This window comes from Mesocricetus auratus, unplaced genomic scaffold, assembly GCF_017639785.1.
Source record: "Mesocricetus auratus isolate SY011 unplaced genomic scaffold, BCM_Maur_2.0 Super-Scaffold_100013, whole genome shotgun sequence".
In the NCBI taxonomy this organism is placed as follows: Eukaryota; Metazoa; Chordata; class Mammalia; order Rodentia; family Cricetidae; genus Mesocricetus; species Mesocricetus auratus.
In genome coordinates, this window is record NW_024429196.1 from 3688818 (window position 1) to 3713476 (window position 24659).

At 43.8% G+C, this 24659-nt stretch overlaps 1 protein-coding gene and 1 long non-coding RNA gene across 21 annotated transcripts in view; one reads left to right on the plus strand and one right to left on the minus strand.

Annotated features, from left to right (window-relative positions):
- Window positions 1-24659, minus strand: part of Pard3 (par-3 family cell polarity regulator) — a 531306-nt gene that overhangs the window by 155730 nt on the left and 350917 nt on the right. For 13 of the 20 annotated variants that reach the window (XM_013123087.3, XM_005083451.4, XM_005083453.4 and 10 more), the window contains one exon: window positions 17472-17703. In XM_013123087.3, the coding sequence (XP_012978541.1) occupies window positions 17472-17703 (232 nt within the window). Of the gene's footprint in view, window positions 1-10954; window positions 11301-15194; window positions 15438-17471; window positions 17704-24659 lie in introns of those variants that run through there. The other 7 variants (XM_005083458.4, XM_005083456.4, XM_040755292.1 and 4 more) reach the window with 2 other exon arrangements.
- LOC121143464 lies at window positions 4214-9332 on the plus strand. Its single transcript, XR_005880646.1, has 2 exons — window positions 4214-4466; window positions 8987-9332. It is a non-coding gene; the product is annotated as an uncharacterized LOC121143464 (long non-coding RNA).

Consider the following 24659-nt stretch of genomic DNA (forward strand, 5'->3'; position numbering starts at 1 on the left):
TGTACTGACAACGAAACAGCAGCTAATGACACAAACCACTAGCAGGACAAAGCCAGGGGTCTAGAACCACTTGCTGTGTAAGGTAAACGAGGTCAAGCTGTGCAATCATTTACAAACTATAAGGATGTAAGAGTCAAAGGACTCTGGTAAATCTTTGATATTCACCCCCCCAAAAAAGTTCCTCTGTCTGATTGAGACTAAAGGGCTTTAGAAGGCTGACTTAGCTTCATCCCCTTCTCTAGTCTTACTCCTGAGAATGCCGAGGACATGGCTAGAGCTGAAATGGTATGATGTCACCGAGGACGGAAACACAGGGACAGACATACATTTACAGCAGCAGCATCCAGAGCAGCAGAGTGCAAAGAGACAGATGAACTGTTAACAAAGGAGTGAGCACATGCTATGGAATACTACTCAGACTTGAAAGGAGGGGAATTCTGATACACAGTAAATATAGATAAAATCCTGGGGACATCATACCACATGACGTCCTGTGACTTAGAGGGGCAGAGTCACAGAGCAGGTGGGAGGGAAGAACACTCAGGATCCATGGTTTATAATGCCATTGTGCAGGATGATGGAGCTCTGGGAGTGGAAGGTGCATGATGTAATGCCCACTGAACTGTACACCAAAATGGTCAAGCTAGTAAACATTATACTCTACATATTTTACTTCAACTCAAAAGTAACAGAATATGGGCTGGGAATACAGCTTGGTTGATAGAGTGCTTGCCTAGCACTACATATAACCAGGCAGAGGAGTGCATACTCATAATCCCAGTACTTGGGAAGTGGAGATAGGAGGATCAGAAGTTCAAGGTCCTCAAGAGCTTCATAGCAAATTCTCTGCTACTCTGCACTACAGGTGACCCTGTCTTAAAAAAAATCAAATGATATCAATAACAAAATTATGGTAATAAAATATGTATTCAAGATGGTTGAATATAAAGGGGGCTGGACAACCAATCTCTCACCCAGGCTTGACAAAGTGGTTATTTGGGTCTGTGCTGCAGCCACAGAAATACTGCCTTGAAGACAGAAGACGAGGCATGCTCTGTTTCATACATGCTTCAAAGAGGACAGCCCTTCTCTGCAACTTCTCTCTACATGGTCTCACCTTTCAGGTCATACCACCTTTCAGGTAGCACCTACAGTCCTTGACAACTAATCTCTCTATAAATAGCCAGTGCTGCCAAGGACTGACAAAGGCGTTTAGTGTAAGACTTAGAAATGTTTTTCATTTTCTCCTCATTGTTTCTGTGGTGGTTTGTGTCTTCCCTGGCTGGTGAGAGTGAGAGAGCACACCCATCCTTCTAGGACCTGGCTGAGCGTTCTCCACAGTGATCTGCTGTCCATCACCCACATAGCTGGAAGGATGGAGATGCTTCTCAGGAGAGAAAGTCCTTTCAGTAGTTACTTGTGCTCCGTGGAAACACAGTGCTGCGTAGAGACACATTACTTCTTGTGGAACTTAAACTGACAAAATAAGGGGCTGGAGAGACGGCTCGCTGGCTAAGAATGCTCACTACTCTTCCAGAAGGCCTGAGTTTAGTTCTCACCAGGTCACAACCACCTGTAATCCCATCCCCAGGGAACAGATGCCCTCTATTCACTTGGCATAACCCCCCCCCCACACACATGAATAAAAATAAAAATGAAATCTTAAAATTCAATCTAAAGTAATTTTAAAATTTTTCCTCTTACAATAAAAAGTATGGTTAAAAGTGCTTTTTTGTTTTGTTTTGTTTTTGTTTTTGTTTTTGAGGGGTCTACAAAGAAAAGGACTCTGGGAGTAAAAGATATTAAGATCACAGGTGGAGCCACAGTAGATGGTAGTATAAATAAACTTATATAAGTGGACTGAGGATATAACTCCACTGACAGAGTGCCTTTCTGGCATGCACAAAGCCTGGGGTTTGATCCTAACCACTGCAAAAGAGAAAGTGGGAGAGAGGGGAAGAGACAGATAGAAAGGGCGAGGGAGGGAGGGAGGGAGGGAGGGAGGGAGGGAGGGAGGGAGGGAGGGAGGGAAGGAGGAGGGTAACAGGGAAGACAGGGGGCAAATAAACAGAGCTGGTGCATTGATGACGCAAAGTCATTTGTTTGACCTTTTCTCCCTGTGCAACTACGAGGAAGAGTTTAGAGGCAGCACTGATTTTGACTCTCATCCCACAAGGCGAGGTATAGATGATACTGGCCCCCAACACATGATAAAAAAGAAACCCAGTAAGCATGTGAGAACTCCTCTCCCTGCTCAAGTGAGACACAAACATGGTCAGGAAGATGTGCCACGAATGCGCTGTTGCTGCAAGTTGTACTTTGGGAATTCTTTACTTAAAAACGAGCCCCTCACAACCTGAACACTGTAAGCTGACTACTGCTGCTATTCCTGGGCTGATGGGACTGAGATCCTGTCTCGCAAACAAAGTGAATTAGGAATATAGTAACAGCAGCAGTGGCCAACGTTTACCTAACCTCAGGAACGGGAGCCAACTTCTGATTCAGAACTGTCTGCATGGCAGGAAGCGCTGGCTGTCTTGCCTTGTGACTGGGGAAAGCGATGCCCAGAGCCTGGTGTGCAAAGCTAAATGCTGGGGAGGGATTCTACCTTGCACCCCTACCTTCCAGGACTGCTAGCATGACCAGAGGGCATCAAAGGGTGACGTGTACAATGCTTTGGGAAATTTACTTTGGCAATTGTATGTTGCATATACAGTAGGCAATGAAGTTGAGTGTATTCATTACTGAGGAGGATGATACAAACACTGGAATCCCACGGAGGCACACACTCTCTTCAGTCATTTTCTGAAACTAGACAGACTTGCTAGTCTGGGCTAGACCCTTCTGCTCTAAGCTTCTAGGACAGAGTCCATACCACCCTTTCATAAAGCCACTGGGGAGGAGTCCACTCATTATGAGGCCAGCAGTCGTCTTAACAGTATGGCTGGCAGGAGCCACGGGAGAGGGGCTTATTTGTGTTGAGGAATGAAAGGTGTTCCTCTTAGAGGCAGTCTCCTGTCTGAGGCACTAAGATCCCACGGCAGGAACTTGGGGACAGTGCTGTGTCAGACCACACCAACTTCCTTCACCAGGAATGAGCTACAGCAGGACTGACCAATTACAGAGGAGCAGTAAAAGTTAATCTTTAACAAGCACCCATCAGGAGGTACAGTGCTGACGGTACTGTGCTGAGTGGTTCCTGCTCATTTGCGAGCCCGCACCACCTGAGGACTGAGGAAGGGGTGCTGAACCACGCCTAACTAGAGAGTGATCATCCTTTCTTCAGTGTGGCCAGGACAGCTCCGTGGCAGCCGAGTGTGCCTGCACACACAGCAACCTCTACTTTGCCACTGTACTCCGTGTCCAGGAGCTGCTATGATGTCCCAGAGAAAACACCACAGGACTTCTAGCGGTGGAGAAGCAGCTGTCGAACGGCTTTCCAAGCAAGAACACAGCCCCGGGGCTGATCCTCAGCACTGAACAGATCCAGGTGTGTTGACTGGCCCATACCCAGAATCCCAGTGTTCTGGAGGTACTGGCAGCAGATTCAGAAGTTCGAAGTTCTAGGCTACATAATGAGTTTGAGGTCAGCTGGGCTACAGTTGCCGCAAACTAATGAACACACAACCCCAAACAAACAACAAAAAAGGAGCAGAACAACTTCAGTCCTCTCAGCACCCTTGACAGATTTTCTTATAAGTAACTGTGTCCAAATCAATCCTCCGAAGGAGACCAACGACAACGTCTTTGTTATTAAAAAAAAACAGGAAAAGGGCTTTGGGGTATGTGGTCCAGTGGTAGAGTGCATGCCTACTAGGTTCAAGACCACTATAGAACTGAGCCTAATTTTTTTTTCCTTTTGGGGGAAAAAATGTGAAATCCATGAAGTTTAAAAGTTCACCTTGAGATGTGGTTGACATCAGTTATGAGAGTGGGAAATGCCCAAGATTTGCTGAATAAAGAGACAGTGGCTGGAGACAGAACCATGACCGGACCTCACACATGCTGGAAAAAATGCTCCAGCACCAAGCCACAGACCTGGACCGCAAAGGCCAGCATGGAAGATCCCAGAGAGAACCAAAGCAGACGATGAGTTGCTGAGCCCAGCACCTTGTTCAGGGGCAGAGCCTGAGAGGAGCACCATGGTCTCTTGCACAGTCAGCATCGGTTAGCAGACAGAGACAGCCAAGGTAAAATTAGCCCTGGAGGGAGGAGTGCAGACAGGTTCTGAGGAGGCCAGGATGACTGCACACTTGCTTTAATAGCAGAGTGAAGAACAGGCAGAGGTGGAGCGTGGTCTGAGGTACAAGAAGGTGCATGTAAGGGATGGGGGAATAGCACGTAGGAGCAGCAGTGACTGCAGCCACAGAACTGTGGGAGGAGAGCGAGCAAGCAGGCTATGCTCGCCAGCAGTGTTGGTGAAGGGACTCTGCCATCACGGGAAGCACAGTCACTTAGGAGAGGAGGTACGTACAGGTGGCAGTGTTTGCTTCCCTAACAAACTCCTTAAGGTTAATTTTGGAGGATGGGCTTGGGAAATGCAGCCAAACAGTGGGGTGCTTGTCTGACAAGCAGGAAGCCTTGGATCCTATCCCAGGGACTGCAACAAAGGAAATGGGGGCTAAGGGAGAAGTAAGTAATCTGTGGGTAATAAAAGAACCAGGGAGGCAGTAAAAGAAGAGTACAGAAACTAGGCAGAAACAGAAACTCAACAGTCAGGACCAAAGGGCACAAACTTTTGTGTCTCAGAGCTAGCGACAGGAATGTGTGCCTCTGGCAGTACACACGAGAGCAGTGTGTGACACTGGAGTGGATTTCATAACAGCTGTGGCCCAAGCACAGGTCTGGCAGCGTGATCCCCAAGGGAGACAAGAAGGCTGGCCAGCTTGGCACCTGGCTCAGGGATTTAGCCCCAAGGTAGAACACCGATTTCGGTTTAGCAATTCCATCCCCTCACAGTGTGAGTTGGCAAGTCAGGTCACTCCACTGAACCTGGGTGTTGTTAGTTTCTTTGCCCATAAAATATAGCTAAAAATAGCAGCCTTCAGGGCTATGGTGAGGTTGAAACGGGTTAGGGAAAGAAATGGTCTCAGCAGATGTGCACCAGCTTGAGCATGCGATGATGACTGCTAAATGCCAGCTGCAGCAGGCTGTGCAAGGGACACTTTTCCCGTAAAGAAGTCATGGGGTGAACTTGTACAAAGCCAGAAATGGGCGTTCTGGAGTAATGGCGACAACAGACTGTAATGTGATGACTGGAATATGGCAAGGATGGGTATCTACAGTCAACTCAGGTCACCTCAACCTTCTGGTGCTATGTAGACCAATATGAAATTGTCTTTCTTGAGATAAGGTCCCCAAGGGGGGTTTGTGTAGTGTAGGATGACTTTGAACTTCTCCTCTTTCTTCCGCCTCCCCCATGGGTCTGCAAGTGTACCATCATGCTCAATCTGTGCAGTGTGGGTCCACTCAGCCACATCCCCAGGTCCTCTTAGTTTTCTTTTACAAAGACTAAAAACTGTTCTATAAGGAGAGATAGAGAGCCTGGGGGTGGGGAGCAGTTAATTACAATGTAAGTATTATAAATATTATGGAAAGAGAGACTAAGGAGGTGTGGCTGTCATCACCCTGTCAAACCACACCTCATTTAGGAGTGCCAGAAGATGCTGGGCTGCAGGAGGAGCCTAATTCCCAATTGTGTCCACACAGCAGCAGCATATGTATTCCAGGTTTGCCTGCAGGAGAATGAGACAGCTCCAGAGCACCCCCTGTGGTTGAGGCATGTGTACCTGCACATGTGAATTGCCATCCAGAAGGAAAGAGGCCTGATGCCAATGTAGTCCTCAATGGCTGCTCATAACCTTTGAGCAAGGGTTCTTGGCTTCTTTACGAGAAAGATCCTACTCCCTCTTCTGAATTCTGATGCTTTCAATCTTAGAAAGACCCTCATATGGCAAATGCATTATTAACACCATGCTGAAATTGATCAACTCTATAGAACAAGACCCTCAGACCTGGGGAGCTGTGAATGACCCATGGGGGAATGAGCGTGTCTAGGATACCTTCTGTGAAAGCTGCTGTACTGGAGAACACACATATCATTAGGGTTACTGATAGCAGAGACACGTGGTAGGTCTACAGGGCATGGGAAGAACTCCCCGTACAATGTCTGCTCTGTGCTAGGATGCACATGTGCAAGGTAGTTATGGCCAGTGGCAACCTTTTTCAAACTGGGGAAGCAGCGTTGCCACTAAGTGCATAGTTCCTTCAGACAGACAGGGGTGCCCCTCTTGCCTGACTACTGCCTACTAAACAGGCCTCATTTGCTCAACACTTGCTGCCACTGTCTGGATTTAAAAGAAACCATGTGGTAAAGGAGAAGGGGTTTCTAGGAAGTTGCTAGGAAACACTGACCAGGAAAAAGGGAATTCTGGGAAGCCAGTCAAAGGGATGGTCTCCCAAGGCCATCATCCTGTGGGCAAGGAGTGCCTGGTAACTTAGACTAGGGGTGCAGTAGGGAGAGTTATCCCTCTCATCTGTGCCGTGCACTGGGATTCTGGCATCAGTGACTCTGTAGTTCTGCCAGGTCATGCTTCTGTAATGATCCTGCCCAGAAGGCTACCCTTTATGGCTTAGGGTGTAAAAGTCCACTTATAGTTAATGACCCAGGAACCAGGTCTATGTTTATACTGGCTTCTGGGCCAATGTTTGATGGCTCCTCTGAGGTGATGTTATGGCCAGGCACTCTCAACAGTCCCAGCGAGCCAGGTGGAGCTGTCCCAGAAGCTGTGGAAGAGGCTTTAGACAGAGGTAGAAGTCAAGGAGCAGGCTGTTTACACTTGGCTTCTGTTGGACTCCCCAGTGCTGACTGTGCACTAAGGACACAGTGGACAAAGAAGTCAACATTCCTTGCCGTTGTCAAGTTTAACCCAAGGAAGCAGATAGATCAAGGTAGGCAACAGCCAGTGAAAGGATAAAGGATATTAGAAGAAGCGGAGAAGGAAGTGCCAGTGTAGCAGACTGCAAGCAGCAGATGGCATTCAGGGGGGCTGAGGAGGAGAGGAGGCCAGCATCCCAAGCAATGCCTCTGGGACGGTGACCAAGGTTTTCACTTGGAATTCGGTGATGTGGAAAGCTATGCGGGGTACTGAGAATAGGGACACACTACAGCTCTGGCTTCCAGCTGCAAGGGCGTACTGGGCAGGTGTTGCACAAACCAAGAAGGGCACAGGCTGCACGCATGGGTCAAAAGACCACAATCACTCAGGTCCTCTGCTCCCAACCTCCAGTCAACTCTAGACATTGTCCCATAGACACCTCCCAGCCTCCACTTCTGACTCTGGCCATTGACAGGCTGCCTTCTGTGGCCATAGAGGATCCAGGGCAGGCAATGAATTGCCAGGGTAATAGATGGGGGCTAGGGCAAACCAAAAGGACTTCTGCATATTCACAAGCCCGGTGTTGGATGTAAGATTGCTGTCAGGGATTGTTCTCAGGTTTTGAAGCTAATCAAGTGAAGAAGAGAGCCACTATAGGGAAAAGGAAGAGAGGGATACACAGCTTTGGGGGCAGACAGGGGACCTTGTGGCCACTAGCGCATATCCAAATAAGAATGTCAAAGAGGGCACCGCGCAACCAGAACTCAAAGGAGATGCCCCAACTAGGTACAAATGTGAGAGTTCTCTACCTAGCCTGAGAACCCAGAGGCCCTGTTCCTGAAATCCCAGCCCTCTGTGCTACTGAAAAAAGGAAGGAATTAAACAGCATAGAAAAGGGGAGAAAGGACGGGTCCTGTAGAACCCCAGAATTAGAGGATTAACTGATATGGGATTAGGAAGAAAAGTAAGCAGAGTGGGCAGAAAGCAGATGGGACCAGCACAGGCCAGGAAGAGCAAGAGCAGAGTGGTGACTGCTGGCGGGCTTTGCAGAGCATGGTTGAACAGAGACTTAGTGAAAGGGTCAAGGGAAAACAGGAGGGGTTCAGAATGTGACACATTCGGGAAAATGTTCAGCTGACATTCACAAGGCTGTGGGTTCCATCCCCAGCACCCCATAAATGGTGCATGGTGGCACACACCCATCATCCCAGCACTCAAGAGGTAGAGGCAGGAGGATCAGAAGTTCAAGGTTATCTTTGGTTACACAGGAAACTGCAGTCTAGCCTGGGCTACATAAGACTGGGAGAGGGGTGTGTTAGCTGTGAAGAGAAGCCAGGAGTTGGAAGGGGGGGTATATCTGATTGATTTTTCTCCAATATGGCAGAATGTAGGGCAATGTGGGTGATCAGGCAATGAAGATGCAGGGCTAAGAAGAAATTGTTAGCACCAGAGCCCAGATCAGGCTAAAGAGAACAGGGCAGCTCCAGGATTCCCCTCACCACTGAAAGTAGGCGTGACTACAGGACCCCAGAACAAAAAAAAAATATAAGTGAAGGCCAAGAGCAGGTCTCAGGGATATTTAACCATGATGGGAAATTCAACCTTTTGTTTCTAAATAGGCTATTACTAAACATACATCAGAAGAAAGCCATAAGCTGTTCAGTTATATCAGGCTTCTAGACACTTCCTTAAAAGTACTTTGTGAGGACAAAACAATTACTTTATATAATAATTTGTGTCTTGAAAAAAAACACATTTGGGAATAATGTCTACTTGATCTATCACATTAGATGGTAAAGATAAGGGCTTCCAACGGCATGGATAAAAGCACCACATTGATGTGAATGCCACAAAGCCCGTCTCTAGTACATCTTTCAATGGTGTGATAGCATTTATTTACCCTTTGTTATTAGGAAGTGAATAGTCACTAGCCTTCAATTTTCACGTCAATTGCGGGAAAAGATTCCATTTTCTACAAGAGTCTAGGACTGAAATTGACTTAGCATCTCAGAACTGTCAAAAAGTCCTTTTACAAAAAGATTTGCTATATAGAGACTATAAAGCAGGTGTCACCCTCCTGATGTGGACATTCTATCTTCACGCTATAGGTCTGCAGAGGACAGCAGCTGTCAACTCCGTGCCACCTCGCCTCTACATAAAAGCAGCTTTGGAGCCACCAGAACTGTGGGTGTTAGGGGATGCCGTTTAAATGTTCTAATGAGAAGAAGGATACCTGGAAAATACGGATCAGTACCCCAAACCAAACAATGCTACCAGGCCAATCTAACACTTTCCAGGGTAAAGAAACAGGAAACCCTGTTCTGATTTGAAAGCAGCACATTCTAAGTCCTTGGGATTTACAGATACATAATTTAGCTCAAGAAAACCTCCCCACTTTGGGCAACTACAAAACAAGGTTATTCTCAATAAAAACAAAACAAACAAACAAAAGTACAATGAAAAGCATCTCTATCCTAGTTCTTTCCATTTCAGCGAGTCACTCAGTTTTATAAATGTATTTTCTGTTTTATTTATTTATTCTTTATCTTTTGGAGACAGGGGCTCCTTTATCCCAGGTTGGCTTTGTGCTCATTACATAGGCAAGGCTGACCTTGAGCTTCTGCTCTTCCTGCCTATAACTCCTGAGTCCTGAAATTACAGGTATGTACCTCCATGACAGTTTATGTGCGGGGAATTGTACCCTGGACTTTGTGCAAGCTAGGCAGGCACTCTTCCAACTGAGCTACACCCCAGCCCTACATGAATGTGTTTAAACAGCAGTCCTTAAATCTTTAGAGGAATGCACAGGCCACCATCTAATTAAACCAGTGTGAAATTGGTCTCTTTAATCTATAAGGCAATTAGGACTGTACCCCAAAACTCCAGGTATTGCTGGGTTTTCAATGGTAAAAAACCTGCACTAGCTGCTCCTTAAGGTCCAGATGAGGGTCTTCCTGGGTGAGTTGGGGACTATACACTTATCCAGGAGCAGAGAGGCGTCAAGGCCTTGCCCACCCAAAGTGACTCCAGGCCAGCCTTTACTGAGAGGCTTCCATCTTCCTGTAAATGTCTGATCAGGACACACAGTTCTTATAATCTCAGGAAACAGAAGCAAGCATCTGTATCCTAGAGTTCTAGGGACATCAACAATGGAGGCATGGAGACTTACAGCTTATTACATAGCAGTCAGCTTCATCCTAAACAGGAGAGAGTTGGGCTCTACCACATGAAAAGAATGCTGGGCCTGATGGCTCTTCCTGGAGACACTCCTTACTGAGTATGCCCTTTTCCACCCCATGCTCTCCACAATGCTGTGGACAAGTGGGTCTACTTTGAACTGCTAGGAGAAGCTGCCAATACTGCTACCACAAAAGCTCTTTTCTTACTGCTTTTTCATCTGGACCTGTAGCAAACTAAGGGACTAACTGTTGTCAAGATGTCCCTTCAGCTCCAACCATTTAGGTACTGATCTTTGCACCTTTCTTTGCATCCCCAGTGGGGAGATGATTGCCATTCACACCCCTTAATCCAGTCCTGCTCCCCAACCCAATCCAGGGTTCTGCCTTGCTGCCAGGGTGTGTGGGAGACCAGACTGGAGCCTTTGTTGCTATACTTCGTCTGGGAAGCAGTGACTCTAACATTGAGTTGGTATCTGCAGGCCCATGATTTCTTTTTCTTTTTCTTTTTTTTTATTTTATGAGACAGGGTTTCTCTGTATTGTTTTGGAGGCTGTCGGTCCATCCCGGCCTCAAACTCACAGAGATCCGCTTGCCTCTGCCTCCCGAGTGCTGGGATTAAAGGCGTGCGCCACCACTGCCTGGCTCAGGCCCATGATTTCTAAAGACACCAGGACTATGCACATCCATCAGGAAAAAATGGATAATTAAAAATCAAAGCACAACAAAACAAAAACCTGAGAGGGGAAAAAAAAAAACCCCGCATCCCTGTTTTCTGAAACAGCAATTTAAAGCCCCTAGAATGAAATCAGTATTAAAAGTTCCAAATAGACTATAATAGAAATCCCTAAGTCATCCAAACTGATGGCATAAACAAAACTCGTCAACAGTCACTAATAATTCATTGAAAGTAAATTTATTGTTTGGATTTTTAAAAAACTTCTTTGAGACACGTTTCATGTATCCCATGCTGGCCTCGAACTCACTATGTAGTGGAGGACGACCTTGAACTTCCGATCCTCCTGCCTCCATGTCCCAGGTGCTGGGAGTTCAGGCATGCACCACCACATAGTTTATAGTGTGCTGGGGATTGAGACCAGGGCTTTGTACAGTCAAGGCAGCACTCTAGACTGAGCCACAGCCCAGTGAACATGCTTTTAAAAAAACAATTGTGCAACTTGTGCTGCTCAAAACAGTTTGAATCTGGTATGTTGTTCATCTCTTCTCCGGCTTCAGTTTGGCCAGGCTGGATGAGAAACACGTACAGACATTGTTAGTAAGCACAGGGAGGGAGCTGCCACACACACTTGCCTTTCCCAACATGGTCATCCACACCACACCAACGAGGTTTGAGGTCTGACCCTGTGATCCTAAAAGATGATTTTCTAAGAGAAAGCTCTAGCAGTGTATCTGATGTCACCCAAACAACATCTCAAACCTGGTTACCTATGCTCTCTTCCAGACCCAAGTCAAGCAATGTCACAAGTTCTTGGTGATTGTTTTAATTGTAATTAGAGGATTCAATTTTAGTAAAATTGTAGAATTAGAGATGACTCAGTGAATAAAGGTGCTTGCTGCCAATCCTAATGACCTAAATTACACCCCCAGGACTCACATGAGAACTGACTCTAGAGGTCGTCCTCTGACTTACACATATGTGCCATCGCCACACACACAGTGAAATACAAATAAATATATTTTTAAAACTTCAAAGAAAGATTGAAGCATTACTTTTGCTCTTGTTTCCCACAGTGATATGTGTTCACTGACATAAATCTCAGTTGGGCACAGTGGTGGTACACACCTGCCATCCAAGCACTGGAAAGGAAGTAGAGCAGGTTTACAAGTTCAAGACCAATCTGTGCCTCATAGCAAGATCCTGTCTTACAAAACAAACAAGGGTCCAGAAACATGGGTCAATGGGCAAAGTTCCTTCCATGTAAGCTCAGCACCCATGTAAAAAGCTGGACTTGGCTGCACAAACAAATAATCCCAGGGCTGAGGAAGGAAAGAAATGAGGATCTTAGGGCTTCACTTGCCACCCAGTCTGGTTGAAGCAGCAAGCTTCTGGTCCTAGGGATAGACACTGTCTCAATATGAACATTGAGAAAATAACGTAGAGAGGCTATTAAAGAAGACACTCAATGCTGACTTTTTGGTTTTGTAGCACACACAAAGGGACTCCTCCCATTCACACACACACACACACACACACACACACACACACCACTCCACATGCATATAACCATCAAAACCTACTCACATGCCCATGCAAAACAAATAGCACAAAAAGTACTAACATGGAGATATGTATAGTCAGATCGTTTCTAAGATCCTTCAGTTGGACACAGCTACAGTTCTCAATAGCCATGTGATAATGGATTCAATTTGCCAACAAAGCATATCAAACTGATAAAAAAATGGGAACACATCCCTTAATTATTAATATCTGTAAGACAGGATTTCATTGTCTTGATGGTAATATCCTTGTCAAGTTGGAGACCAAGGCCAAAATATGGTTCAAAGGCTGCTGCTGCTGCTGCTATCACTACAGGTGTACATATAACTCACTGGACAATACCTCCCTCCATGTTCCTTCTACAGTGAAACATAGGAAGCATCAGAGTTCTCAGGAATGTTTTGTAATCTGGAATCTGCGAATCCGACACTCACCTCTCCTAAACCTTAAACTTCCCCTCGTTTGGGCACTTCTTACTCAGGACAATTATATTCAGGCACTCTGCTTACTTACCCTGGTTTCTCACATACAAATCTATCTGAACTAAGGCAGGGGAGCTTCATTTATGCCAAATAAGATGCCATGCAAATGAGAAACTTACACAAGCAGGAGGCACTCCACATTTGCCACTGGAGTCTTTATCCATTTAAATTAGTGACTTAAAGCTAGGACAAGGCAGCTAGCTTTCATACCCCTCAAACTCCATAACTGGTAAACTGAAGAAGGATTTATATGACTAAAACAGTTTTTTCTTGGCAATATTTGTCAACAATTAAAGCATATTTGTGACCATTTAATATGGGAACTAGGAAACCGTATGTCCAGGATATGGCAGTAGATGAAGACTTACCATTCATTTTGCAAGAGGCTTCTTTAAACACAGTCTCTCTGATTCTTTTTGTTTGTTTGTTTTTTTCTTCTGAGAAGGGTCTCTCTACATAGCCCTGGTTGTACTGGAACTCACTATGTAGATGAGACTGGAATCAAACTCACAGAGATCTGCCTGCCTCTCAAAGACTGGGATTAATGGCATATGATATTATGCCTGGTTCAGAGTCCCTATGTTTGACTCACATTATACTTAATCAAAACTGGGGCTGGAGAGATGGCTCAGTGCCTAAGAGCACTACTGCACTTCTAGAGGGCCCAAGTTCAATTCCCAACACCCACATAGCAGCTCACAACTGCCTATAACTCCAGTTCCAGGGTGTCATTTACATCAGGCATGCAAGTCACAAACACATTTGCATGCAGGCAAAATATCCATTCACAGAAAATAAAGCAAATCATTAAAAAATTGTCAGGCAAATCACAGGGAAGAACACATGTATGCATGTGTACATTTGTGTATGTGTATAAGAGAGAGACAGAGAATGAGCAGAAGAGAGCTATGAGCCTCCTCATTGTGAAGAAAAACTTATTATTTCATTAATTAAACTGAGAACAACAACAACAACAACAAACTTCTAAGCAGCTACATTAATTAAAAAGCTGGATTCCTGGGTTGGGGAGATAGCTTAGTACAGTGTTTGCTTGGTATAACCATAAGCATCAGAATTCAGATCCACAGAAATCATAGAAGACCAGATATAGTCATGTATATCCATAGTCCCAGTGCACATATGGTAGGATAGGAGGCAGAGATAGGTGAATTCCCAGGAGCTCACATACCAGATGGCTGGTCATATGCAGTAGTGAGTGACAGGAGACCCTGCCTCAAGCAAGAAAGTTAAGGACTGATACTCCAGATTGTCCTCTGATCTCCATGTGAACACCCACCAAACCTAGACTCCCAACCTTTAATGTCCCTTCCCTCTTAGCCTTTCCTTTTTGTTAGCTAAACCACAACATAGCAGAAAGAACAATACACAGAGACCCAAAACTGCACTGTGCCTGGATCCTGCATTAGCTACCATTTATGTGAACCTCTGAACCTCTGCAAACTTCAGAAAGAAAAGCATATACACACATTCTGACCTGGTATTTAGAAGTGCCAATGTAAAGACATTACATCCTTGTCTCACTCAAAGAACAAAGAGAAAGGAAGAAACTCATTTCAGCATTACTACTCAGTATGGAGTTTAAGGGGTGTAGGGGGTGGAGAATACGAAAGAGCCAGAGGGTTGAGTAGTCTCCGATCCTCAATCCATCAGGCACAGAAACTACTGGAAATGCTTCAAAACTTGGAGTTGGATAGATGGCTCAGTGCTTGACAGCATTTACTGCTCTTGCAGGGGATCTGGAGTTCAATTCCCAGTGCCCACATGACAGCTCAGAACTTTCCATACCTCCAGTTTTAGAGGATCCAGGAACCCTCTTCTGAGCCCCATGGATATCAGGCACACACGGTATATATACATACATGCAGGCAAAACATAACACATAAAAAGAATCTTTAAAAAAATCAACAAAATGTTGGAAAACTCTAATGAGGCTCCACAACTTCTAATAATAGAAGGCAGACAAGATAAAAAGACACATGAGTATGTGTGTGCATACACACACACACACACACACACACACACACACACACAAACTGTTTTATGATTATGCAGTAGTGAAGCAGTAGTGTAGACTTAAAACTCATCCATGTTCCAGGCAGAAAAGATGCTGTAGTCGTACCCACAGACACATTTGTATTCTAACATGTGAAGTAAGAACAATCCTGTCTGGTGAGATTCCTTGGCCTCCCTAGTACAACCTCCCAAAATGGTTGATTTAGATAGGGTGTGTGATATGGCTGCTCACAAGCCAGGCAGGACATTGCAAGAACCTAGAGCTCACAGCATGCAGTCATCTCAGAAGCAGGGATCATAGTATACATTTAAAAAATAAGAACTGATGAACTTTGACCATTCATTACCTTTGATTTTTTAAAATTTAATTTGCTTTTAATAATGACTGTACTTAACAACAGCTTTACACAGTGTCTTAAAGCTGGGCATTGTGGACTAACTCCATAAGAAACCCATTACAGGTGCCCATGAAAGCTGATGTGCCTAGGTTTGTCTTCTTACACACTGGGAGAATGTGAACTCAACTTCACAAAACAAAATAAAAACCTTTAGCGCCAGCATGAAGGCTTTTGGATTTCCAAACAGGCAAACTTCTTTGTCACAAAGCTGGCTCTCTCTTCAAGCAAGCCTGTGGGTTCAGAACGAGAGGGCACATCACACAGTGCTTGCTAGGGCACTCAGCAGAGAGAGCTACTCCTCAGGAGACATAGTCCCCGTCACTGACCCACAGTAGAAAGCGCCATCACTGCAGCTGCAAGCTGCAGACAAAGGATGCATAATTAAGGCAGTCCTTCAAGTTGGAACTTCATCTGTTATTTCCCATTCAGAACAGAGATCAGGGCTGCAGAGATGGCTCAGCAGTTAAAAGCCCTGACTGCTCTTTCAGAGGTCCTGGGTTCAATTCCAAGCAACCACACGGTGGCTCACAACCATCCATACTGGGATCAGATGTACTCTTCTGGCATAAAGATAGAGCGCTCATATACACTGAATGAATGAATGAATGAATGAACGAACGAACAAACAAATAGATGACAGATAGACAGACAGACAGATACATCTTTAAAAAAAAAGAACAGAGCCTTGGATCTATTGCGCAAACACTAATGGTGAAGCAACATCAACAGTCTGTTGTTGGTTTTCAGGGGAGAGCTATAGACTGAAGTGGGACACATGCCTAGGACAGGTTTCCTTCCCCTCTTACTGTTTAACTGACAAAGACCACAGTGCAGATTTCCCAAGAGGTTACTGAGAGGTGGCAGCTTCATCACCGTGTATTGTATGGGTGCCAGATCATGCGCTGCCACTTGGCAAAAGTGGAACGAACCCCATGCTTCCTGCAGAATCACAGAAGCTGGAATCTAGTAGCAGTTAGAACGATTTCATCCTATAAATATGTATGGGCATGCAATATGCAATATAATGAAGAAAGATCATCAGGGAGAAAGCATAGTCAGAAAGAGCAGCATATTAACAAGAAAAACTTGCATGAAAAACTATGAAGATGCCAAGGTTCTGGGGGTAGAAAACAAGCACACGATTTTCTATACATTAAAGCTGAGCCCACGGACAGGCCAACATGAGCCAATGGGAGTCTCCACTTTCATTCTTCCCCAGGTTTGACCCATCAGACATCCACAGAATACATTGCTGTGAAGACTACAGGTTGAGGTCAACCTGAGGACTATAAATAAAGAAATTCTAGGAAAACAAAAACTCATATTCACATTTTAGAATTAAAAACTAGTTAAAGGGAAAGAACTCACAACACAGGATAACTCACTATATTTAGAAAAGTCAGAAGCTACGTACATATCTTGTTTTCAATTTTAAACACTGCATTCCTCTATGCAGCACTTAATCTGTGAGGCATTCATCACCTCCATATTTCACATTAGATACCTGGATCTTATGAATAATTTTACCTAAGGTGAACACTGAAGAGGATTTTGGTGCAACTTCTAAACAGTTTGGTTTCTTTATTGTAGCAGCAATTTGTAAGAAATGATATGCTAAGTAACACTAGAGTGTAATTTAGGGACAAAACCAACTGTCAAGAAACAGCCAGAGACTATATCTAATGAAATCTTTACAGACTGAAGTAATAAGTATTAAATTAATCAACATAGCTTAATTGAAGCTCTATCTGTAACATTTTTATTAGACTTGTTATTAATGAGCCTTTAAATGCTACAACTAACTTGAGGTCTGTGCTAGATTTAAATAATGAACCATTGTTCCCACACAAAAAGAACAAACAACACTTTAATAGGCCCTTTTCTCTGTGGGCCTTTTGCAGGCAGAGGGAAGAAGAAAGAGTCCCTGCTTCCTCACAACTGTTGTGTGGTTGGCAAGATACCACAACGAAGGCTGCTAAAACAGCTCAAAATAACCACAGTGGAATCGTTGAGAACATGAAAATGCAGCAGCTAAGACCGGAAAGGGGATAAGGATATAGGTTGGTCTCAGAGAGGTGCTTCCTGTCAACCTCAGTCACCTACAGTCATGTGCCACACACATAAGAAAACCAACTGGCTGGGGCAGCGGGGTCTCGGTCACTGCACCGTGGGCTATTTGCACAGCACATTGCCTGAGCACATCCCTTCACTGAGCAGCTCAAGCCTCTGCCCAGGACTGCTCCTGTCTGTCTTCAGATACTTACCTGAACATGTCTCCCAAGCCTTTCAGCATCCCCTTCTTGGCTTTCAACTTATCCTTCTCCTTCTCTCGGTCTTTCTTCTTTTCTTTTCCAGTTTTGTCTTTTTTCCTATCAGTCTTGTCCCTCTTCTCTGGGTTTCCATTCATTTGTCTCTCCAGAGAGTAGGAAGGCTGATCGCTGGATGTGGACACAGACTCCCTCCCTGACCTCGAGCTTTCTTCCGTATCTTCTTCCACTTGAAAGGGGGGGAAAGGAAGAGAGGGAATACAGTAAGCCACAGCAACAAAACCAGGGCACTGAATGGCACATGGGACCACGCTCTCCGCCAGTTTCTACAGCATAAGGGACCACATGCAGAAGCAGAAGAACATGTGATATGGTGACTTGGGTGCACAGGAAAACCCACAGGAAGATGGGACACCAGGGCAGGGGAGATCAGGCTGGGCATACAAAACATGGTACTTGCACTGCTACAGAGTCTGCATGGTAGGCAGGGACCCACAGACCCAGCAGGACAAAGTGAAAAGCAAATCAGCAAACTGTTCCTCCTCTGTGCTTCTTCCCCCTTGGTTAAAGGTCCTGCAGACACCTGTGTACACATCTTTAATTTGCTAAATGACACCACTCCCTAGCAACAACCATGTCAGCATGACCTTCCAGCAGCAAGCTACCTGATACACTCATATGTGGTTTCTGGAGATAGCAAGTCTTCAGGCTCTCCTTGTGTGATTACTGTGGAAGGCTAGCACCACATGTAAATGCCATAGTGAGCCCTACATTACATAGTGGATGCAATAATCGCCCACATTCTTTGTATGTGTATGTATGTGTGTGGTGTGTATGTCTGTGTTCACATGAGTATACATGGGTGTATGGGTGTGGATACATGTGTATGGGTGAGGAGGCCAAAGGTCAACCTGCAGTGTTGTGCCTCAGACACTGACCATTTGTATTTTGAGATCCTGGCTGTCACTGGCCTGGGGGTTTGTTAAGTGGATTAGATGGATATCCAGCTAGTCCCACAGAATCCTCCTGCCTATTTCCACAGGGCTGCAGTCACACAGGCACACCACTATGCACATCTTTTTATGTTGGTGCTGGGGAGCCATGTTTCTATGGCAAGCACTTTAGCAAATGCCACAGCTGCAGGGGTGGATGATCCATGAGAACTAGTGAGTCAGTAACTCACTCCTTCTGGCTTTACAGATGACTAGCTAGTGATAACAATATGCCCTTCTTTGAGCCAGCCTGTTCATGGTCCCTAAGTGTTTTGTATTTTAAGGAATGACAAGTAACTGACATAGATTTCTTCTATTCAAAGAACTTACTTTGATTGTTAGGAGACACACAGAGGCCTAAAAACAGGAACTATTAGAGATCAGTTCTGAGATCCAGCCATAAATCTGTCTTCCAAATACACACAGTAAAGATTAGGCAGGCTTCAAGTCACTCTTGAATCCTAAGGCAATCTCTTTCTAGCTTTCAACAGAGATAGATCCATGTTCGTGAACTTACAGCAATATGGAGCATAATATGACAACTAAGCTTCTTCTAAATGCTTTTGCCTACAAATCAGATCAATAGCCTTAGCTCTCTATCAGCCACAGGGCACCAGGGTAGTGATATAAGTACCAAGAGATGAAGACCACAGACAACATCCTAGATTTCATCTAGGCATCTCAGATTTCTGCTATTAGTTAAATCCTCAAACATGTGAGCCTAGTCTATAAAATGATGGTATGGCCAAGCAGTACTATTCTGTACTGTCTTAAAGATGCCAGTTGTAGAGAAGAAGGACAAAAAAGCAAGACAAAGAATCTTTTCTTTGCAATATACACCTTAAGACAGGAACCAATGTATTTCTTCTCTTAGGACACAACCTAGACACAACCAAAGCCTCAACACAGGTGCTAGAGAGATGGCTGAGTGGCTAAGATCCTTCCCTGCTCTTCCAGAGGACCTGAGCTGAAGCCCAGCACCACACTGGTTGGTTTACAAACACCTGTAACTCTAACTCAAGAAGAATCCAGTGCTTCTATTCTACAAGGGCACTGCTTATTCCCATATGCATAATTGAAAAATAATAGACTTATTCACAACCACCTGACCTAACTGTAGCTCCAGGGGATCTGATGCTCCTTTCTAGACTTGGTGGGTACCTTCACTTATATGTGCACATAGCTACATTTTGACACACATATACATTCTTAGTGCTTCTTAAAAGCTATGTTAGCTACATAGTAACTGAGGCTTGCCTTAGTTACATTAAACCCTGTCTCAAAATAAAACAAAAAGAGACCTCAGAAAACCTGCTTCTTTTATCATCTGTGAATATACAGATATTAACCAATGGAGTTTGTTAGAAGGAGCCACTTAGCATTTTTAAGTAGACACCCAATCTGTAGCCTTATACATAATGATGAACCAAGGCTGTGATTTTTGTGAAATGTGTATAACATGGAACACAGATCCTGGCCAGTTGCTGCTGTGGAACAAACTTTGTACACTGTAAGTATGCATTACTCTCATTGGTTAATAAAAATATGACTGGCCAATAGTTGGACAAGGAGAGATTAGATGGGAGATCCAAACTAAGAGGACACTGGGAAGAAGAAGGGTGGGTCCTTGGGAGTGGCATGCAGATGGCAGAGAGAAGCAAGGTGAATGTGCCGTGTTGAGAGTATTGCCATGTAACAAGAGGGTAGATAAGAAATCTGGGTTGATTTAAAATTTAAGAGTTAGCTAGTAATAAGCCTGAGCTACCAGCTGAGCATTTGTAATTAATAATAAGTCTCTAAGTGGTTATTTGTAGCAGTTGCTGGAACATAGAAAAGTCCGCCTACAAGTTGGCCTTGATCTTACTGCACACATGTCATTTCAAGTGAAGAGCAATCTATGAGAATGCAACTACAGCTTTTAGCAGAGATCAGGACCTCAAACCTCTGAACATGACTATGTTCTACCCACACAGACCTTCTTCAACACTTTGGAAAATGGGTGTGGTCCCAAATTTGTAATAATTGATCAAATTACCAGGAAATGATTTTCAGGAATTTCAAAACCTAAGTATACTAGAATATTGTAATGGGCTAAATGGAAGCTATTGGATATTTTTGTGAGTCCTGCTTAGGAACAAATTGTTACTAAAACTTCCATCCAGTACATAATCTTTTATCATTGCACATCTCAAACACTTTCCATACAAGTCTGTCTCCCATCCTCTTCACTCCTGAAACGAAGACGGCAAGCAGACAGCAATGCCTATGGAAATGAAAGATACTGGCCTGAACACTGAATTCCCAACCACGCCTGGATCCAGCATCTGAGCACCACAATCCCTCTGTCATCAGAAAAAAAAATGCCTGTTCTCCTCCAACAAAGCCTCATAAAATGCTATGGCATAGATACCCACTGTACTTGAATTAGCTCTATCTGGTTTCAGGTATATTCTATGTATATCATCTAATAGATTTTACGACCCACTATAATGTCTAAAACAAAAAGAGAACTCAATAAATGTAAATGATTTAGTCTTCCACAGAAACCATTATCATAAATCATGAATGGAGTATGAGTAGCAATACGGTCGGTTTTCTGCCTAACAGTTTTGGCAGGACTTCAGGGGGCATATGTCTTCTCTTGGCTCCATCACAGAATAAACATGGTGCCTTCACAACTCACTATATGCTGAAGTAATGTTTGTGCCAATTCTTTCCATATTCAGAATGATTTTCTCATGTCTATAACACAATGTATTTCCTAAATTGGATAAAACAGAAAGTATTAAATGATTTATTAACTTTGCTTTTGTAATCTCATTTTATAAGATGAAAACTCCTAGTTCGATTTGCTGCCCCAAGCGAATACACTGTTTAAATGATTCTTGCACATCTGAGGACTCTTGACTCTTGTTTTACACATTCAAATTTAGGTAATACCTCATCACAGAAAAGCTGCTGGGGGCATGATGATCTAACCAAAGTCTCTGAATGCCAACTAATTAAAAATATTTAGCAATATGGAATTTCATATGTACAAACATAAGATGTTCTTTTATGGAGTCACATTATATACACTTAAACTCAGAACAAAAAGAATTTCCCACTATACCCTCTTCCTATGTGGAAACACTTAAAGAAAAAAAAAAGCTCAAATAAATTAGTTACATGTGTTTAACTTGTGGAAAACACATGCGATTTAAGGACACAGATATATATTAGGTGCTACGATTAAATCCTAAGCCTGCATATTTAGGACTAGCTTTATATAAAGTAAGGACTATGAAATATTTTATTTCCTTAAGCTAAGAAAATGCAAAATACTCATGTGAACAATAATGCTACTAAGAAAATACAGGCAATGCCTCAGTAGCAAATGACTCACTCTGTTCTGCTCCTATAATAAGCTCCAGTATAGAACTAATCATGAATTTATATTTAGGTAATACACTATTTTAAATGCAGCATAAATGTTCTTGTTTTCCTCTTTGATCATGCTCATCTTCATAGACCTTTACAGACAACCTGTACATAGGAAGATGCTATCTCCTTCTGAAAAACAGAAAGCCCTGTTGTTTTTACCACAGTTCTGCGTCTGAATGTGCCCCTGGCACCGAACTCCCAGCCCCTCCTGAGTGATTACTATGAAGATGACACTTGCTCATTCCTTTTTTAAAAAGGTAAATCGTGAAGCTGCTTATTCCCTTTGATGTGCCAGTCATTCTGCAATTAAGACATACCTAATCACTATGTTTTCAACAGATGCAAATGTGGCTCAATTAAAATTCTAGACCATGTGACAAACTGAGCTCCTCAATTCTGAAAGGTATCGTGTTAGGACTGGGTCACTGAAAAGTCTAGAAAAGTCTGAACACTTAAGTATTAATGGCGATAGAGAAACTGGTCTCGGGCTTGAGAGGAAGCTCAAAGTTCCACAGCTTCTTCAGTGAATGAAAAATGTCTCTTTGGTTACCACAAATACCAGACTCACCCAGGCTGACTACCAGCACATGGTTATCAGCCATTGTTCTGCCAGTGATGCTGCTGCTGGAGGTGTAACCAGCTATTGCTGGTTGCTTACTCAAAGTTCATTTCTCCCTTTCTGCTTCCATAAATTCAGACTGTGCCCAGAATGTGACCAAGCTCCAAAGTGTGGATTCATAAAGCTTAAAGCAACCTACAGAAGCTATGGTCCTGCAGACGTGGGAGTCCAAGGTCACTGCATCAAGCATGACCCTGTCTCACCAAATCCTTCCCTTCCACTGGGTACAAAAGGAAACTGTGAAACAACCCTGTGGACAGAGGGGCAGATGGGGAGGAAAGACACTAGACCTTGTGATGCTGATTAGCTGTAGGCTAAGAGACCCACAGCTCCCTGGCTGTATAAGATACTGCATTTTCTTATCATTTAATTTGTGAAGTCAAATTTGCTATTAAATGCAGCCAAAAGCATCAACAAGAGGACACAGTGTAAGTCAGATATTGAAATAGCTGTAAAATATCTAAAAACTGCAAGATCTAGATTTAAACAAATTGTTGAAGATACATAAACAGAGAAATACAAAACTAAATTAGAACCTGTTTTGTTGTTGTTTTTGAAGACAAGATTTCTCTGTGCAGCCCTGGCTGGTCTGGAATTCATTTTGTAGACCAGGCTAGCCTCTGAATCAGAGATCCACCTGCCTCTGGTTCCCAAGTCCTGGGATTAAAGATATATACCACCACACCTGTCCTATAACATAAGTTTTGTTTGTTTGTTTGTTTGTTTCAAGATAGGGTTTCTCTCCAACTTTGGAACCTGTCCTGGAATTTGCTCTGTAGACCAGGCTGACTTCGAATTTATAGAGATTCGACTACCTCTGCCTCCCAAATGCTGGGATTAAGGGCTTGTGCCATAGCCTGTAACAATTTTATTTTCACTCAATAGGCACACTCCTCTGGGGGCAAGGACTAAAGATAAGTATCTGTTGCATGAAGGAGTCGTTTCCTATTCTCATGTATGAAGATCTATGCAGGGATTAGGAAAGCTTCACAATACGGACATGGCTTCTTTAGGAACTTACAATTGATATGGGAAAACAGAGGATCAAATATAAAGCTCTTCAGGGACAACTCACCTGCTTCACAAACTTAGTTGAAATAAGCTAAATATGAGCTAGTAAGAATGTGGGGTTGAGACTACAGGAAAGGCTCAGGTGGGAATGTGTGCTGTGTAAACAAGAAGATACAAGTTCAACCCCCAGAATGATATGTTTTTAATGTGCAGTGATACACATTTGTGATCTCAGCTCTGAGGACTGGCAGACAAGATGTCCTTAAGCTCACTGACCATCAACTTTAGTGACCTGTGGGTTATGTAAGAGACCCTGCCTCAATGGAAAGGGACTGAAGAAGACACCTGAAGCTACCCTCCATCCCAGACACTCAGAGATGCATGTACACACACACACACACACACACACACACAAATTCACTCACACTCACACATAGCACACACATACTCAAACACATAGAACACACACTCATACACATAGACACACACTCACATACTCATACACACACACACAGGATGGAGAATTCTACTAAACTTGGCAAATCAACTATCTGCCAACTTTCTATTGATGTGTGGGCAATAAATAATGTTTCAACAGAAATCATCAAGGACTGGACTCCAAGGCCCAGCAAAGCCTTTGCAGGAACTGAACACTTTGAGAACATAAATATTATCATTGGTTCTTATTTTAGCTGACTATTTTGACTTCAGGAAAGGAAGAAAAGATGTAGGAAATGAACAGCTAGTGATGCAGATGGTATCAAGTAACAGAATCTGTCGTTCTGGACTCTTGACTTTTAACATTAGAATGACGAGCTCTTGGCAAGGAAAATAGCTGGCTTTTTCTGAGCACAGGGGGCGGGGCACACATGTTCAAGGCAGGAAGGAAATATGAGGCCTTCAGAAGCAGTTCTTCTGAGGTGTGTAACAGGAAAAATAATGGATAGAGGCTGAGTGTGGTCGCACATGTCTGAGACTCCAGGACTCAAGGTCACCCTGGGCTATATAAGCTCCTTTCTCAAACTAACAATACCCGATAAGATAAGCAGCCAATACAATGGCTGAGAAGTGGCAGGACATAAAGGAAACAGGTAATGATACCTAGTACTTCTACAAAGGAGAAGAGTTCAAAATTAATGA